At 35.3% G+C, this 20,067-nt stretch overlaps 2 protein-coding genes across 3 annotated transcripts in view; one reads left to right on the top strand and one right to left on the bottom strand.

Annotated features, from left to right (window-relative positions):
- The window catches only part of LOC135686865 (phosphatidylinositol N-acetylglucosaminyltransferase subunit A), an 11,421-nt gene extending 5,853 nt beyond the window's left edge, over positions 1-5,568 (bottom strand). The window contains exons 1-4 of one of the 2 annotated variants that reach the window (XM_065203230.2): positions 5,462-5,568; positions 994-1,084; positions 605-670; positions 34-156 (exon numbers count right to left, since the gene is read on the bottom strand). In XM_065203230.2, the coding sequence (XP_065059302.1) occupies positions 34-156; positions 605-670; positions 994-1,084; positions 5,462-5,493 (312 nt within the window). In that variant the 5' untranslated portion in view covers positions 5,494-5,568. Of the gene's footprint in view, positions 1-33; positions 157-604; positions 682-993; positions 1,085-5,461 lie in introns of those variants that run through there. The other variant, XM_089109074.1, reaches the window with a different exon arrangement.
- Positions 5,560-20,067, top strand: LOC135686864 (uncharacterized). The gene is made up of 11 exons (XM_065203229.2): positions 5,560-5,701; positions 10,939-11,003; positions 11,307-11,369; positions 11,760-11,838; positions 12,069-13,131; positions 13,600-13,716; positions 14,230-14,453; positions 15,596-15,797; positions 16,248-16,488; positions 17,090-17,172; positions 17,680-20,067. The coding sequence occupies exons 1-11, from the start codon at positions 5,589-5,591 to the stop codon at positions 17,767-17,769; spliced, it is 2,340 nt and encodes a 779-aa protein (XP_065059301.1). The 5' UTR covers positions 5,560-5,588; the 3' UTR covers positions 17,770-20,067.

Raw genomic sequence — 20,067 nt, 5'->3', positions numbered from 1 at the left:
TGGCGCGAAATTCCAAAGTATCAATGCACTCACTGAATGGCCATGAACAATGTCAATTTGCTCTCTGATCAAAATATCTCTAAGAAAGGGGAACGTTGAGTAAATTGTTGGCAGGATGCACTGGTTGTGGAAAACTCCAAATGGAAGGTAGTACACCTGGAAAGATTGTATATATTAAGAATATTTCCGGTTTAAAGTAAGCTGCTAGTCATTATAGTTTAAATTCTTCCAAATATGATACTAAGACAATCTAGATAAATCCTCTTCTACATATTCACAGCATAATTCACATTGATAAAAGCTAGAAAAAGGATTTTCAGAAACATCAGATTGATGTGAATTGTAAAAACACATAAACAAAAAGGCCTTGACGCCATATCCAACATCTATTAGAACAATTAAGAGAAGACAATGCAATAACTAATTATTGAATCAGATCCAAAAAGAATAAATAGACATGCTGCCAAACTTCAAGGAAGCAAACAATGAAAAAAGCTCTATAAAAATAATGAAAAGACAAGATTTAAAACTCTAAAAAAGCAATAGGTTAGTAAGAAAATTAATTGAGACTTTAAAGATAGCATGTTTCGTAACTCATACAAACCTTTAACATGTTTCGTAAGTATCTCACACCAACTCTATTTGAATATTTGTGTGTAATGACAACAACCTAGAAGAGAACTGTTACATGAACAAAATCTACAAGAAAGCTCATCATTTGGAAGTTGCAGACCCACCCGAATTGAAGAGCTACAATGCTTATTTACTGTAACTTACAAATTTTTTGATTTTAGTAAATGGGTAACAACCCCCAATATTGTAGGAGTTTGTCGGCAAATCTTCCTTTGGTCCACCAAATCGATATTTAGTCAGTAAAATCGCCTAACGGTAGGTGAAATCTCTTCATTTATGCCTTCATCGATAAATTTCACTCATGACGATCCTCAGTTCTTTATCAAATCAAAATAGATCAAGTTATGTCACTATTCTCACCTTATGTCCTCTGCTCACTAGGCACTCCGACAACTGGTAAATGTGATTCTCTACACCACCCATGTTAGGATAGAAAAAATCAGAAACCATCCTGTAAAAAACGATAACGTAACTTGCTGTGTTTTCAAAAATTTTGTTAGATAGGGAGAAACCCCTTTAAATTTTGTATTTATATCATTGCTTGTATGATTCGATGATGGGCCTGGTCATCTGAGACGAGCCCCTTCTTCGGATAGTGATTACTATCTAAGAACAAAAGGGCCAAGAAGAAGATCAAGGCTTCAACAAATAAAGTGCCTCTTTTAAACACCTGATCTTCTTGAATCTTAAATCTTTCGATCCAATTCCAAAAAAACGATTAAGACGCAATCGTTTTCAAATTCGATGAATATTTGTGATGTAAATATTTTGGAAATTCGATCACAGATTTTCCAGCATAGTGCAGAAACTTTCACCAGGCACAATAAACAGAACAGTAAAGAAGACAAGTCCAAAATAAACAATCTGTCCTTTACCTTAGGGTTATAGCTTTACGAAGATATGAAAGCACGTTTTTTATCGAAAGTTATAGAAAGTCGAAAGTTATAGAAGGGGGAGAGAATTCAGTTGACGATTTGCAAAGAAGATTGACTAGCTTGAAAACTAAATGAAAATGTTAGAAACAAAAAACCAAGAAACCAAGCCCAGGCTTGTACATAAACATTGTCCTTGCACAGGAATAAATGATTGGTCACTTGGTTTTATGATTAATCAAATAATCCTTAATACAGGTTAACAAAATCTACCACTTTTATATTAAAACACCAAACAATCTAACAATAACAAAATAAATAAAAATTGTAACTTCTTTATACCATGGTATTTAGGGTTAACTTATAAAGCAGGACCTCTCTAATTAGGCAAACTAATCGAGAGGGCTTTGCAAACAGAAACAAACAAACTAAAACTTGTTTAAAAACTGAGCAGATAACCAAAGATAACCACAGAGTTAGGAACACATCAAGCCCCAACAGCCACTGGCCGGAGAAAGGGTATAGAAACAAAAGGATATTGAGGAAGGAATATTTACAATTAGAAACAAGCCACTTAGAAAAAAAAGTTACAAGGAGAGGGGTTCAAGACCAGTTGCGTACCACCTACCTGAAAATGAAGAAGATTTTTATAGTAAGATTCTATTACCCGAAGGAATTTTGACAACTTTTCTGGACTCTGGATAACCAGATAAATTACGATGCGATCTAAATTAGAGCAGTACAGTATTAGAGTATGAATTGAGGAAATAACTTTTGGATTTTTAATGATGACCGTGGCGAGCCAGCAACGCGTATGACCAATGGAAGAATGTTTTGAAGCTTTGTCCCAAAGAATTGAATGATTTTTAGACCATACAATTAAGTAATTCAAAGAAACTGGAAAATATCACCTCTAGCTGCATGGCGATTCACAAACCTATGAACAGCACAGAAGCACAATAAATCATAGGTCATGAAAGCACAATAAAGAAAGTTTTTCGGAAGATTTATAAACAAAGGATAATGGAAAGTTTTCATTTTGAATTCCAGTTAAGACTGCAATTACAAATCTCACTATTACATGGGTGTTTTGTAACTGGCTAGCCTGTTTTCACAGAATAAAACAATAAAATAATAACTATAATAATAAGAATAGTAATTGATTAGTTCCAGCTTTTCTACATAGTGGGTCTACATGTGGAAAACTTGCTTTACAATACAATGTTTGTAAAGTTAGAAGTTGGTGCCTTTTGACAATTGTTTGTTCAGGAAGAAAAAAAGTACAAAATTATGAGTAGGAAATTTGGTGGCTCATTAGTGTGAATAAGAAACAGCGATGGTTTGAAAATTGATCCTTGGGGAATCCCACAAGATATGTAACTGAGAGAAGAAGAAAACCACTTATCCAACTTAGAGCCAATGAAAATTCCACAGCAAAATCTCTTTATCCAATGATGATTTTTTAGCTTCAAGCAAACTAATATGTTCGTTAAAAGCATTATATATTTAGTGACTTGGGCAGAGATCAAATAACAGACAGAATTATGCATCTGCAAGTCATCTTTTAAAAATTGCTTATAACCTTGAAGGATTTATTTATCAAGATAGGACCTATTGTCAAGGGTGTATCCAGAATATTTAGTAACTTGATTGGAATACTATTTGTTCACACAAATCAACCTATCTTAGCAATTTAATGAGGGAGGATATTTCATTTGCTTTGCAGGAGGATATAAAGAATGAGTTTGAATCAGGATTTGGAGGATTAAGGTAGGTCAAAAACAATAAAAGGAGACTAGGAGGCTGGTAAGGAAGATAAATTACTAGACTCATTTAACTATTTTAATAGGGCCTCTTAAGTTTTGTAGCATACTTCCAGTAGGAACAAATAAAGTCAAACATTCTTAGGTTTCAAGCTTACTGCACATACTCATTATACCATTTCACAGCACTTTCATGTCATTATATGATCATAAAGTATTGTAGTAATATTCATTTTGACTCTCTCACTCTCTGTCATACTTAATTGATAATGCAATTATGTGATTCAAAGAAAAATAAAGACCTTGCTAGTTCAAGTTGCTGCAATAAACTGTATCTGATATTCATCATTTACTGAAAGCAGATGTTAATCCTAGGCTTTAAGTTCATGATCCATTTAGCTGTTTTTTGGAAGGGTTTGATTATAAAATTTTGAAGATCGAGGAGGGGGGGTCTCTTAATCCTGACTGTTTAATGAATAAAAAAGAAATGATAAAAGGGCCTCTCTTCCAGGTAAGTTTCAGTGCTTTTAACTCATCCAAGTTTTTAGATTTCTCCATTTATGGCCATGATATAATTTCAGGCCTTAGGCCTTAGATTTTATTCATTTTGAGGAAATCAAACAGCTGATTATGCACCAGTCTTTCTAGCATCCTGAGAAGATTGAAATGAGAAAAAATTTTCGGTAAATTTTTGCTTTCAGAGAGGAGGCATGCATTTATTTTCAATCTTCAAAAAATCTAGCTTCATCAAAGTTATTGTATTCATAATTAAAAGGAGACAATGTCTTGTAGTGATGTGCATTCTTATTTTAATTTACTGTGCAAGATGGTCAGAGAATCGAGAGATAATCTTGCTTTTTTGTTGCATTGTAAATACAGATAATGCAACAATTTCTGAGGAGGCATCAGTTATGAAAGTTGGATGCAGTGTGGGTGGTTCAAGGTGGTAAAAACATAATTATGATTCACAAACCCACTATCGGGATTATCCAGCATAACAGCATTCAGAATAATTGTAAAGGTTGCACTAGATATATGCCAAAAAAACTGAAATACAATGAGCAATGGCTAGCCCATGCTGGATTTCTCTGGATCATGATACAATTAAATAGTTTGCAACTCTCCTGCATTCAGAGAGAGTGTCTAGCATTTTTGAGTGAAACAAAACTAGAAAAACAACGGCAATGTAGAAAAAAATTGGGTAGAATAGAACTATAACTCTACAGCATTATAGAATTGGAGAGTTTGGAAAAATCTACAACTGAAATAAACAATAAAAACAAAAAAGGGAATTTCTCAAAGAAGCACTCTATCAGTAGCTACAATCACTGCCAAAGGTCTTAGAGGCAAATTCAGCCACCCTCTCTCCCCTTAGGAACAATGTTGATTTACTATAGAAAAAGAGAGGGATTATGGAGTACCCTTTTTCGCGTGCCTTGTATGATATTTTTCTATACTTTCAACATTGTTTTGGGGGGAAAGGGGGACGAAAGTAGTTGTATTTGGGAAAACAAATGAAAAATAGAAAAGCACAGCGCACTGTGTTGGGTGTTCCAAATAATTTTTGCAGTGATTGTAAGGCTAAATGAGAAGCACCCACCCACTCTGCAAAGTATGGCCTTTTCAGTAAAATCCTAAGTGTGCACAACCGAAATTTTTAGTGTGCATTTAAAACTTTTTATGCATTAGAAGTGTGCGCACAACAAACAATTTCTGAAAATCAGTCCAGTTTGCTTGAAAACACAGTCTGTTGCAGTCTACAGTACAGTGCAGTGGTTATTATTTGTTTTTTCTTGAGATTATTGAACTGGTAAAATTTAAACATCTCAATATACGGCATAAATACTGCTATCGCGCCTTTTTGGGCACAAAGAAATTTCCGAAATGGTCATGATCGCTTTTCTAATGTGCACTTTAAACAACGAAAAATGATATGGAGTATGCACTTGTTGAGTTTTGCAGACTGGGAGACCACCAACCCCTGTTTCAATCAGAGGACTGCTTGATCAATATTATTCTGAGTTATCAATGAAAAGGTTTATCATTAAAGACAAGGAAAGCCGCCAAGATATTAAAGTGCATTAGATCACTCGAAAATTAGGCTGGTTTTAGCAATGGATTGGGTGGTCAGATGAAGAATTTTTGAGAATAAGTTCATAAATAGTTATCAGGGTATTTCATATAACCACTTACGCTATATTGAATTTTTTTTGTTTTCGATCCATGTTTTCAAACTTTTTCTGGTCTTACAACTTCAACCACGTACCTCCGCGAAAACAGAGAGGCCGCAGTCACGATATAGAGGCTCGGCCTAAAGACCATGCCTGTACTGTTTTGCAAAATCATGAAGGGTGCCAGCGAAACATCCAATTCAGAATCTCATCGGCTGTTTTTGGGCAATTTGTTTGGAACAGTTACAGATGATGATATTAGGTAAAAATTTTACAATCTTGCCAAGAGTCTTCACTTGCTTCAATTGATGGTAACCTTCTTTACAAAACTTGAGTAGTCCGTAGCTTACATTATTTAATAGAAAAAAAGGCCTCCACTGTCTTGGTCTACAAAAAACAGTAGAGATCAGTGACTGACGACCCATCAAATTTTAGGCCAATAACTTTGGACTCGGCACCCTTCACTTCTTGCCTACGTGACCCAATTGTTATTTTCTGAAAAACAAGGGTTTCATCGAGCACCAAATCAAAAAAAGCTTCACCTCAAAACTATCAGGTACATTAGAGCAGACAGCAGATGGACGATTTAATAAATAAAGTTGCCATTAAACAACAATCTTTAGTGGTGTCTTTGCTTGATCTTAAGAACGCCTTTGGCGAAGTTCACCTCAAGCCTAGTATGGAAAGAAAGCGTTGTGCGGAAAGAAAGTCCAGTATGGAAAGAAAGCGGATAATGCGGTGCATAGTAAATCTTTTTGGTGCACAATGAATCATTCTGTGTTTTTGGTGCACAAATTATTCAGATCTTCAATGGTGCACAGAAACTCTTTAATAATTATTTTATAGTTAAATTAATAAGGGCAGCAAAATCACAATTAGGCTCTAGTTGACAGCATTTTTGGACTTAAAACCACTGTTTGAAAAACACATTAATATGCATGATGATATGCTATGCTTTTTGGTGCCACCCATGTGCAATTGGATTATCCTATTATACCCCATTGTTGCCCATGATATTGAATTTTTTTTGGGTGGCTCTGAGGCTGTTGGCGAGAACTTTTATAGTGTGACAGAACAGAACCCATTCCCTGGTTAGCCAGAAAAATTCCATCTTAGAGAACACATGTACTTGACTGAACAGCATTGAACATTTTAATATTAATCTCCTGGTTAGCAAAGATTTATATACATGGAAAGACAGGTTACACCAACCCAGACACAGAGTAGGAAACTTCAAGAAAAAACAGATACAAACTACAAAGCAAGTAGGACCCTCACAAAGATTAAGGATGAAAAGGGGCTTTATTCATAGTTCACTAACTGTTTTCAATATTTTGAAGCCTTGAGGTCTGGAGGTCCTTAAAGGTAGTGAATTCCATTTACCAGAAATAATAAAACATTTTAAACAATTGCAAGAAATGATCACAAACAATATTTTGAACTATATTTTAAGATAATTTAAAGGGCATGGTCACATGAGTTCTTCTGCTTGCTTTGCTCCCATTGGCTGCACCTTTGGGTTTTATCAACATCTCCCAATCAATAAGCATATAAGTGGCATTATGCTCATTGATTGGCCAATTGTTCATTTAAAGATGGCTGTAGTCACTTAAGCAAATCTGAAGGGTGTGATTGAAAAAACTTTCTGCTCGCTCTGGCCACAGGGGCCCTGTTCTTTCATATTTTCCCTAGGGCCTCCCAAACCTCTCAGCGACCCTGGCTGGTGCACAACTGTAATGGAAAATTTGCATCTGGTGCACAGGAAACCAACTTTCCATACTGGCCTCAAGCTGATACCAGCTGTCCCTGCCTTCAAAAATTCAGTCATTGATCTCAACCCCATTTCTAGATTTTAAGACCTGTATCAAAACCAATAGATAACATACTCCTCCGATTCATGTCTGCTGTGGCATATTGCAAGGGGACTGCCTCGTCGCCCTTCTCCTCAACCTGTGCTTCAATATGCACATACAATACATTAAATAGGATTAATATAAGCAGCTTGGCTTCACCCATTATGATGGTAATGGCCGTATGTTTCAGTCAGTACACTGGTTTCAGTTTGCTGATGATACTGCTGTAGTTACATCTAGACAACCTTGTGTTCAATTTCACTGGCCAGTGGCTTGATTTTCTGGTTTCTGCTACCTTGAATGGAATTATCCTCTCAAAAAGCAGTTTGGCCTTAATCTACAACACCTACTGTCAAATTTTCACAATGCCAAACTCGCAGTGCCCTAAAATCTTCTCCTAATATCACCAGCCATGGCACAAACCTACAGTACGACATCTATTGTTTTATAAAGTGGTACTAAAGGCTGTCAAGTCAGATAACAAATAATGTCTTTCTCAAATTTACCATCTCAAGAAGCTACAATTTCCCTTCGACTGATACATTCTGGAAAATATAAGCAGTATTTGGTCAAGTTCACAGAGCAATCTGCCATGTAACGTATTTGACTTTACCATCAAGTATCTTAACCAATGACGTAGCATCTGGGTATTCAAGGTATTCCATGAATACCCTGAGATTTTTAGGAAATAATATGTACCAATATTAAGTGAACTTTTAGTAACTTGAAAATGCTTTGGTTATTATTGTTTGTGACTAATTTTGTTGCCTTTCAATATGTTGGATTTAGTACAAATTCAAAATGTCACAAAATTCACGTTAAAGTATAACATTGGCAATGCTGCTAAGCATAGGGAAGGTGGGAATTTTGAAGATCAAACTACTTCATGTATTGAAGATCAAACTTAATGTTGAATGTAGATCAGTCACAAATACACAGAGAATGCCCTAGAAGGGACTTCCACCAGTCAACATGCTTCTTTTATGCAGCATCTAGCCTCCCTTGGTTTAAAATAGCCTCACATGGAGGTCAATATAAACAACTAATGGTTTTTATTTTATAATATAGTAAATTTAGAATTCCCTTTTATGTTGCCAAGTGTATTCAAGTATTTTGGCCTATTTTGTCTGCACTACTCAAGCGCCTTTCTTTATGTGCAGTTATGTGCTCATTGTCTTTGATGCTTTTGATTCTGCTCTTTGGCACAAAGAATTTATAGCTGCATGTAATGCCATGTGTGAATAATTTGGGAATTCTACATGAAGGTGTCATGCCTAGTTGTTTTCAGCTACTTCCTGGACTATTTAGCCCTTGCAGAACTGTTGTTAATTTTTATATAGAGTGCTTACAAAGGCAAAAATACACTACCTTGCTAGAAAGTTTTGTTAGATTTTCCAGTCAAATGTGGCGTTTTTTGGGAATGACTAGTTTATATGTTGTGACTTGAAAGTGGCGTTTTTTGGGAATGACTAGTTTATATGTTGTGACTTGAAAGGATATTGTTTCGTATTTGACGCTATATGTTGTTCCTTTCCTGCGAACACATTTCTACTCCATTGCAAGTTTTAGCAGATAATACAATAGTTTGTTAACATGTCCTATATAAGGAAACAGAAATCTCCTATTTATAACACCATTTGATTCTCTTTAATTACTAACACCCTGATATTTAGGGGTAAGTAGTACAAATGTTTGGAAGCTAAACTGCACGGATTAAATGAGAATGATGGTTTGAAAAACTGCAGGAGCAGAAAAAAGCCCTCAAAAATTTATATTGAGCGAGGTTTGTGCGGACTGTAGCCTGTGTCCCCAGGAAAGGCCTGTATAAAGTAGAGAATTCAGCAACAGCTATTTCAAAATTAAGTGAGCACTTTGTTTATCAATTTTTTCAGTAGCCGCTGAACTGAACTTTTTCCCTTTACTCAATTGCCGAAATCTTTGACGTATGATATCTGTTTAAATTTGCTTCAAAACCTGTTTCTTTCCACTTTATCACCTGTTGAAAGAAAGAGTGCTGTCAAACGGGTGGGCCAAACTCACATCTTGACTTCACGCAATAAATGGGCCTTTTCTCTATGCAGATTTACAAGGCTTTCTTACCCCTTCTATCATGACTGGAGATCAACTACACCCTGACCTACTTCTCAAAACCAAGGAAAACTGTCTGTACTTTTTAGAACTAAGCATAGGCTTCAAAACAATTCTCAACTCCAATGCTATCAGAAAGTCAACCTCATGTCTGACTTAAAACGTTGGTTTAAGTCAGTTTCATTTGTCAATATTTTCATCAGTTCACTTTGTATTTTTGGTAACTCCTGCAGCTCTTTCATTGACATGTGTGACTTCCTTTCTATTGATAATCAACAGAAACGTTATGTATATCTCCAAACATTCAAGCATCTCCATTTGACCCACATATTATTTGTTCTGCTGTAGAAGCAACACTTGGACTAACCCAGAGCTACTACCTCTTTAATATTTATGAGTTTTCAATTTTATTTTTATTTTCTTCTTCATCTTTTTGTTTTACCACCACAATTGTAAAGGTTTTATTTTGTGAAAACAGGCTAGCCAGTTTGCAAATTACCTATTGATTGTAGTTTCAACTGGAATTCAAAATGAAAAGTTTCCATTGTTTTTAAAATTTATGACTGCATGCATGAATTCACACTTATTTAGAAAATTGTAGTGATGATAATGTAAAATATTATTGAATTGGGACTTCACAAGGCCAATATGCAAAAGTGCACAGACGGAAAATTTGAGTGCAAGGGCAATATATTGTGGGCATGTGACAAAGTTTCCAGTCTGGATAAGAGATGATATTGTTGATTTACTTCAAAGTCAGGAAGATATGCTATGCAAGTCTATAAAATTGACATTTTCAAAACAGTGTAAAATCCAAATAAACCATTTATAAAAAATTATTTAAAACTCTGTCCTTTCCACTGCTTTTTGTTTTTAATAGTTCAAGTCTGCTAGGACTTGAATATGGAATGGCATGATGAATAAGATTAAGGAATTCAACCTTTGTTAATTATTTTTACTTAATTTGCTTTGGAATCAGTTGACTTGCTGTATATTGCTCGCTTTGTAAACACCCAATCAAAATACATAAAATAAGTTATAAACACTCGAGGCTGGAAAACATTTATGTACAGTTATGCTAACAAAATATTGCTCCACCTACAAAATCGTAGTAAAGCCACCAGAATTTTTTGTGCTGTTCAGTTTGTAGCACCCAATTGGAGGGAATTTAGTAATTTGTGGCAAAAAAAATTTAAATATCAGAGATGTTTGATAATTATATTCATTTGCGGAAATTTACCTTCCATGTGCAACAAGCCAAAGTACTTTGCTTTTGGTTTCACAAAGGGTACCTGCACAGGAAAGATAATCAAATTTCATAACATCAGCCTGTCCCTCTTTTTTCAAATACTATTAGAGGTGTCTGAGAAAACCATTTTATTCTTTTGAATTTAGCTTGATGTTTTTTGAGCATTAAAGTTTTCAAGAGGTAATGTCCATAAATGGAATGATCACAGTCATTTCCTATTTTCTAGTCAGTTGAGCAATTCACAGCTCTCCAACTCTTCCAAAAACTGTTGCTGGTTTTCATCATTTTACTGTATCCTCTTTACTGCAGAGATCGCTTTTCAAGTTTTGGACAAGTTGGAGATATTCAAATCATTCAGAGAAAAGATTGTGAAGGTTGGCACTACCATCTGACTGTTTCTATTGAATATCTCTAGTGTATTTACACTTTTTGTTGTGTATTTATAATAGCAATTCTAGTTAAACATGTTTATACCATTTAATTAGCAGTTTCTTTTGTTTATGGTGTTTTTCAATCTGCATGCTCAACCATGCATGACAAAATAATTATAAAAAGGACAAAGTCTGATTGAAACAATGCTGCATATTGTCCTGTAATTTCAATGAATTTAAGATAATTTATGTAATATTTAAATTTTTTTGCTTTTTTATATTAGTTTTGCTCATTTCTTCTTTTAGGGCATCTTCATAAGACGTTTGCATATGTTAATATTCACTCTTCATCCACCAAAATTGAAAAATGTATGTATATATAGAAAGTATACTTATAACTAATAGTAACAAGAAATAGTAATTGAAGTAATAAAAATTTAATTATTTTGTACCATTTGTAGTTTGTTGAAATAAAGGTCTTGGTGACATTTCCCAAGAGCTGCATAGTGAGTATGACTTGAAAAAGTATGACTTGAAGATTGTGATAACTTTGACAGTCGTATGAAACATTTGGTCCAAAAGTGACACATCTATCATTTATCTGCTATCTGCTACTTACAAAAGTGACACATCTATCTGCTACTTACAAAATTAATTGTCACACATACTTATGTTAACATATTATAATAATTAAACATACTTCATATGAAAGTGCTATTTAGTGAATTTTTTTTAAAAATCGCTGGACTTTTGTTCTAGGTGTTTCTCTTTACAATAAATCCAGATGGCATGGTAAGGCTATTGAGGTACAGAAAGCAAAAGAATTTTACCTGACAAGGTTGGTAGGGAATCTTCTTTTCTTCATCATTAGACAGGCGCTCGCAGATTGTCTGAACTTTTTACCGTCTGAACCTGTTAATTTTTTACCTGTATTTTCTGCACTATTTTCTTTTCCTTGATTTAAATTTTGGCCAGTTAGATATTATTTGTTTATTGTTTATTGCGCAATTGATTATTGAGAATTGAGCATAATTGTTAATTTTGGATATTTTCTCCTTTATGTTCTAGATTGAAAAGAGAGCGGCAAAGTAAGGACAGATGTTTAGTTGAAGAAAAGAAACCGAAAAGCTACACCGACATAGAAGCCAAACTGCAAAATATGAAAGCAACTGTTCCTGGAGTGATGATTTCAGGTGAGATGGACTGGGTAGTTGGAAAATACCGCAGACCTTTGCCTGTTTTGCGCATGCGAGGAAAGAGCCAAAATTTACAGCGTATTGATCCTTCAAAGCATTGTCATCAGCTTAAAAAGATTAAAGATGATGAAACATATCCAGGTAATAATTGCAAACTATCTTGGGGCTTTGATTTGGAAGAATCATTGCCTAAAAGATCCAAAAACGATGACCTTAAGAAAATATCCGAATCCGACCCTGTAGAAAAAGACGATGACAAAATTCCCGATAAAAACACTGTTAACGAAAGGAAATTTCATAGCGATAGGTTTGACAGTGAAGAATACTTGACTGGAGGTAATGTTGATCTATCTGAAGTATTGGTTGGTAATGAAGATGCTAGTACTCTCGGAAAAGGCATCGTGGCGCAGATTGCAAGAACGCAATCGTGTTCTTGTTGCACTGATGCAAGTAAAAATATTTGCGCACTATTCAGCAAAGATGATTTTGATTCTGAGGCACATGCCTCTCTTCCATCTAGTGGCGAACATAGTTCATCTGAAAGTTCCGTTTCATTTGAAGAAACCCCCGAACCCAAATTGACCATTGACAGTGAACGACACGAAAACAATATTGACCACAAGAAATCAGGCTGCATTGTAGATCAGTCACCGGATTTTAGCAACCTGAAAGTTGAGAATTTTTGTAGCAAAACAAATGACATTGAGGCATTGCAAATAAAACCGAGTGATTCAAAGCAGTCGATGTCAGAAAGCAAGCGTTTGAATGCATTGGCTTTGCGAAAGACTGTAATAAGTGAACAAGTTAATCACGTAAAGCTCGCCTTGAGTAGTCTTGATGAGCAGAGAAAACTATCGAATCATGTCGAATTTCATTGGTCAGATGAAGAAGATGATGAAAAGGTGACCGGCGAGGTCAATGGGGCTTCACACAAGGTAATTTTTTCTTGGGTTGATTTAGTTTTGATGTGATTTTTATATTGTCAACCAGTTTTAAAACTTGGTATAAGATTTTTGTGATTTTTAATCTACTCATCCTACAAGTATCGTGTTAAAACATTCTTGAAAGTTAGGCACCATGTATCGCATGTGACTGTTTTTTGCTTATTTCTAAAAGAGTCTTCAGCCAAAAACTTACAATCCTCATTTTTAAGCCAAGCCAATGGAACAGAGGTTGCCGAATTAATTATTTAATTTCAAATATTTTGCATAATTTTAGCCCATCTGCTAGACCTTACCTTGACAATTTACCGTGCATGTGAAAGCACAAGTTCATACGTCAGTGATTTGCAAGAAGCTTGTTACCATTGGAAGCAGTTGTAGTTCTGATGCATTCAAGTGTCTGCTTATCCTTTTCAGAATGTTAAGCTCTCATTTTTCAGTTCTCTTTGCTTTTTGCCAAAGGCCCTCAATACAGGTTCACTGTCTTGGCTTGGTCTCGATGAGACAACCAGTTCTGATGACGATGAGAATGCAAGATTTGAAATAAAGCCCCATTTTGAAGGGCCATCAGGCAAGGAGGCAAGCTCATTTTTCATTAGCTTATTCATTCTTTTCTGTATTTGAAATATGTCTCAATAGAATTTGTCACATGTTATGGTGTTTTCTTGCACAGTGATGCCAGTAGATAATATCGCTTTTCTACCCTGAAACCGTTATTGTCCAGTTGTGCCTTTCACTTCTCTGGTGGCATAAAGGCTTTGATTTCTTCGAAAAAGACATAAAGCTGTAGAACATTGTTTGAATAATTTTGTGTTCGGCTTTATAACAGTATGTTTTTGTATTCTAAAATGCCATGAAACTATCTAATCTCAACCATCTAAACATAGCATGAAACTTGGATATGAAATCCTGCGTTTACTGTTTAAATTACTAATAATGGGGAAAAAATGTCCAGCATTAAAGTTTTCATAACTAAATAGCACAAAAACATTAATTACTGATTCTTTATGGAAGGCATTTTAGGCAAATCCGTTTCGATTACCTGTTTATCATTTACACGTTTATCATACCTACCTTTTTACGGGCTTGTAGCTGTTCAAGTTGAACCAGCAGAAGGGTCTGGATCATCGCTTCAAGATGGACGAAAGATTTCTAGAAGATCAGTCAAAATTAGCAAGTTTGGCCGAATCTAGAGCGATTTCAGATTCTTCAGGCGTCGTCGACATGGACATAAATGAAGAGAAACGCAACACACTGTCAGTTTTAGAAGGTCTTCTTCAAAGTGGAAAGAAGGCGAGGTCGGAAAAAGACGATTTGTATGTGGAGTTTCTTTTCATCTAGAATTAATAAGTCAAACGTCGTTTACAATGCTTTTTGAGAAACTATCTTCTCTTTATTAGAGCTTTTAGTCTTCCTTTCCGTCAATAGTTGGTACCAGAATATTGGCAACAGAGACCATGCCATCAAAATTTTATTTTGATTTTCAAAGCCATTTGAATTCATCCTTCAATGTATTGCTAGCCCATGATTTTTCCTATTCAAATAGACCATGGTCTGTCCTAATACGTTTTGTTTCAATCCTATTCAAGTCACTTATTTTTGGTCACATGTTTAAAACTTCCTTCACCATACCACCTGAATGATACTTTATTGATTCTTCAATGATACGTATTTTGAACTTGCCTATCCATGCAGTGGTTTAGTCGTAAAATTTTAGGAAGTACAATGCAAAAGTTAAAACATCAACGCTTTACTGTATTTTTCTTCAGGAATATATCAGTTTTATTATGAAAATGTAAAGATTTGTAAGCATTGTTTCTGTTTTTGCTCACGTGCAATCTTCTACGATATAACCTCCAAGTGCATTTCAAGCTGGTCACAGCAATATATTCTAAATGACTTGCACCACTTTCATACTCAACCGAACTTTTGGGCGAGACACGTGTATAAAGTCTAAACAACTTTGTTGCAAAACCTGTTTGGTGTCTACAACTATATAAACGTTTAAGAAAAATAGACCCCCTTTTTGTTTGAGTGTTAGGAAACATTACGGCGTTATACTGCGCTACTCATTGAATACACAACTGTTTGCATGTCACATGTTAAGCTCTGTCTAATATGTTTTCTTTTTGTGCCTGCCTATCGATTGTTACTTAAGCATTAGATGCTTACTAATTGAATGCAATATTTGCAAAGAATACTACAATTTGTATGCATAACTGCTCGCTTCCTAACTATTTGATGTTTGTTAACAATCCGGTAGTTACTTAACTATCCGATTCGATTCACGTTCTTACTGATCTATGTAGTTCTTATAAGGCTCCCTGATATTTGTTTACCCAGCAATTACGACACTAATTTATTGTGTATAGATTTAAAGATTCATACTAAATTGCATCCCATGCCAGAAGCAGACAGTAGGTCAAACATTTCTACTCAAATGCTTTAAATTTTACAGAATTCAAGATTTTGTCCGCTACGACCCACTTGATACAAGACATTCAAAATACGAAGTCGACGATAAAGTGTCTGATGATGATTTTATTCCTAAGACTGAAGCACCTCTGGAAAGTAACGAGCAGAAGCGGGAATCTAGTGAGGCACTCGACAACACATATTTCCATATTAATTCTTCATTAACAGATTTGTTCAAGGACTCGGTGAGTTTCTCCTCAGTTTTTGCATTACCATCCATGGTTTCAATTTTTGCAATGAGAACATTGTCAGTTTGATATATGTTTTGCTTTTCTGAAAACTGTAGGTTTGATCCATAGCTTGATCAAATGTTTCGAACCATTTAAGAAATAAACAGGTAAGTATCGGCTAGAGGTTTCATTGACTTTCCAGGTTGATTGATGCAGCATTCAGTGGTTACATTTTCTATGTTGTTTAAAAATTGCAACGCAGCTGGAAAGGAAATTCAAATATTCAGTATCGCGTTCTGGTAACCTTTTCGTGCATTCTGGGCAGGCCATTGTGATCATAAGTAGGCGTATAAAGATTGTTTATATTTTGTTAAGCCTTTCTCTTATAAATAGTTCACCCATAAGGTCTATTTGAATCCAGTTATCTATAGCTTCTTGTGACACTATTTTTGTCTTAAATTCTAGGTTTCTACTTCTTTTACCTTTTTGAATTCACGTCATGACAAAAAAGAAGAGCAAGCCGAAACCATAGATCACAATGAGCAGACTACCCGCTTAAAGAAACTGCTTGATTCGAGATTTCTGCCAGACACTAATGAAGTTGAAGCTCCTTTCAATACATTGGATGAGGATAAAGCAAAAAAATATAATATAGAAGAGTTTTTCTTTTTGATCAACGACGAAAGGCTGGAAAGTGAGAACCCAGGTAGGCAAAAGTTTGTTTGCTGGCGGTGCTTTTACCATAAGGCTATAGGTGTGTTTGCTGTAAGTTTGTTAGCCGAAGGTACGTTGAGGCAATAAGTGCGTTTGCTATCAGTGCGTTTGTTATAAGTGCGTTTGCTGGAGTTCGTTTGTGAAGGTACGTTGAGGCAATGAGTGCGTTTGCTATCAGTGCGTTTGTTATAAGTGCGTTTGCTGGAGTTCGTTTGTGAAGGTACGTTGAGGCAATGAGTGCGTTTGCTCTAGGTGCTTTTGCCGCACGCCCGTTAGCTGGAGGTGCGTTTGCTGTTCCAGGCACTCGGTGCACATAACTGTTTCTTTGTTTTCGGTACGACCTTTTTCAGACGCTGCTGCCTTTTTCAGACGAGATAAACACAGATCCCTTGTAAACATAGTTCAGTTGTAGAGTTAATTGGTTATTCTTTTGTTAGGGTATAAACCTTTATAAAGATAGAATGCAAATTGTCTGCTTTCCTAAGAATTTTCCGTAACAGAACTGTTTTGTTGATGAATAGATTTTGGCAACAGGCTCTCTGAAGTTTGCATTATGCTCTCTAATTTGAAATATTATCCTTTTATTGTTTAAGATGGTCCGTCAGCTTTCGCTAGAAAAAAGTCAATAGAGGAGCTTACAGAAATTTTGGATTCAAAACGCGACAGATTTCGTCAGGTGAGCTGTTCTTCTATCTCATGGCGATAAAAGATTTTGCCAGATTTCAAAAGATTATTTAAATCTAGAAAATTACAATGCACCATTTTTTGGGCTTTTCAACGAAGCAAAATACACGTTGCATTTATTCCTTATGTTTGCCAGATTGCATCATTTTGAAGTATACCTGCGATCAAAATACAACCTTATCCATAATCCATGGCCTTATGAAGCCACACCAAAGACCAACAGCCAGTAATAATAGCTGCTTCTTTTGATTGCTAACGAAGTTTATCATTTTCATGACCTCGCCAATTGTTCTTTCATGTCAAAGGTAGTCCTTCCGTTCTTGGAATATATTGTGCCTACATCTGAGCTTATGGTACAAGGACATCTGCCATTGGATTATTCCTCAAATTCCTTTTAATAAAGTTCCTTCTTTCTTTTCTATGTTAAATTGTTGTGTGTTGTTTACTTGGTATTCTTTAAGCATTCTCATATTTTCTGAGAAATATTTGTTTTTTGTAGGATTACAAAAGAAAAGCAAAAGATTCTGTAAGACATCGAAAAAAACTTGGACTGAACAATTCTAAGCAGCGAAAAAACACAGCTGTTTGATCAACTTTTTGAACTATCTTCCAATAAAAGCATTGATTATGTGGACCTTATCTTTTTTTGTCGATGCTAAAGATTAAAAGTTTTTGAAAAAAATATTTATTACCTACATGAAAAACGTAATTATCTATTCTTAACTTGACATTTTATTACTTCCATGACCATAGATAATTTAGAAGTTATATTAACTAAAACGCTTTTTGAACCTACCGTTGTTTTTAATACCAAATGCTGAATATATTTTCTGATTGGGTAATTTTTTTCGTAAATCATCATAACGAATCATTTCATTATAGACGTAATAGATCTTGCTTAAGAAGCTAGCTCTTTCTTGTGTGATAGGTAGCCCTGAGGAGAGCTGCTAGTGGGAAGTCAATGCTGCAACCGATTACCTTCAAATGTTGAGTAGTTCTTTTACCCTTAATTAAGGTGGTTCTTTTTTTAACATGAACATTGTTCTTGTTTTGCCCGTCAAATTTCCATCACATTTAGAATTGCAAAAAATTGTTCATCTTCCTCCAAACATACTTTTTATGGTCTCAAAACGTCCTAATTTAAACACAGAACTACTGACAAAACAGCCGAGGATTGTTTTGTACCAGGCGACGTAAAATAATTTGTGGTCTTCCTGTGTTATTTTTCTGTTTCAAACGCCACACCCCTACTCTTCCTACGTTTTTAAGGAATGAATACCCCTGACACATGAATATTTTCTAAAAGATTTCTTTGCATCATTATTTTGACCTTTTCTACCCTGTTTCTTTATTTTCTAACTTTGATTAACTTATCATACACTGGACCTGTTTTTGGCGGCACTGAGTTTGTTGGTTATTTTTTTCAAAAATTAAAAGCACAAGAGCAACATTATTAAGTTTTGTTTTTGTCAACAAAACATACTCCACATTTTTTGGTAAAACCTCTCTCCAAACCAGGTTTGTAAGTTTGTAGGGTTTAGAACTATGACACATTTTAGCAACTGAAAATATTGGTTGTGATATTTGGTGATTCATATGCTTAGGCTCTTTATCAAGAACATTTAGCTTTAAGCTTTATCTCTTGAAGTGCAAACTATGTGCAAACTATAAAAAAGACATTTGATCTTTTAATAGCAGGCAAGCATGGCAAAGGTCAAACTTCACATGAATAGCTGCTGAGATATCACATGAATAGCTGCAAAACTATTGCATGAAACTATAAAAGGTTTTTTGCCTGTAGAATATGCCTAAGGAAGATCTTGAACTGAATCAATGAAACCTTTAATTAAAATATTCTTCGTTTTGCATATGAAGTACTTTTCATTTTGATACCATTTAGTTATTAAAAGATCGCGTCTCGTGTATCAGAAGTGTGTCATCACTAACGAACTTTGCAAGAGCATAATTTGTATGCTTATTTAGGCCTTAGAAACATGTTTAAAATTCACAGAAAAGCGTTTTCTTTGACCCTAGAACCACAAAACCTCCTGGTTCAAGGTTTTGTTTGTACTGATTCCTTTGACTATTTTCTTGCTGGGAAATGACACAGCTGTTACGCCGCGGAAGTCAGGACAGCATAGGCCCGTTCTCTGACCGCATCGGAGAAAATCGAAGATATCTCAAAATTTGAAAAAGCTATAGAGAAGCTGTTTTTTGTTTTGAACTCAGCATTAAATTCTGTACTAGAAAGTTGAAATAGAATTCTAATTGCCTTTTAGGGTTTTTTACAAAAAAATTTGGTTTCCCTGAATGGGCTTCCCGCGAATTTCTTTAACAGAATTTGTCTACGGTACCACTGCCAAAGCCAACCAAACAGGGCTAATTGGAAATATTTTTGTATTGAACTCTCTGAAGAGGTAGAAAATAAATGAAAATAGCATTTAATTATTTTTTTTTTAATTTTTTTACCTTCAAGTTGATATTTTCATCGCTCCTGACGGAGAAGCCGAAGAGATATGCACTGCGAGGCGGCCTCGCAGCTTTGAGAATCACTAGGAAAACATTAAGCTTTAGGCCGACCGGGTCGTCGAAAATCAGCTCGCGCTTCCATAGACAGGCTTATTTTGCTAGAAAAACATACCAAAATGACTCTTCATTTGTAGGAGAATAAAATTTTTGGGGTGCCCTCTCAGACAGAAAAACCGTTGACATTCAAATTTCACGCGAGCGCACAGAAAGCTGATTTCTAACTGGTTTCCACCAAATGCTGACCAGGGCACCCCACCAGGTTTTTAGCCTCGTTTTTAATCTTATTCGTGCAAAAGAAATGAAGTATCTATCGTCTATCGTTTGGAAGCGCCCGAGAAAACATTGAGGAGCACTTTGG

Source organism: Rhopilema esculentum, chromosome 6 (genome assembly GCF_057945365.1).
Source record: "Rhopilema esculentum isolate cy_ngs chromosome 6, ASM5794536v1, whole genome shotgun sequence".
Taxonomy (NCBI): Eukaryota; Metazoa; Cnidaria; class Scyphozoa; order Rhizostomeae; family Rhizostomatidae; genus Rhopilema; species Rhopilema esculentum.
Note: the sequence above shows the minus strand (reverse complement) of the source record. Positions and strands in the feature narration are given on the sequence as shown.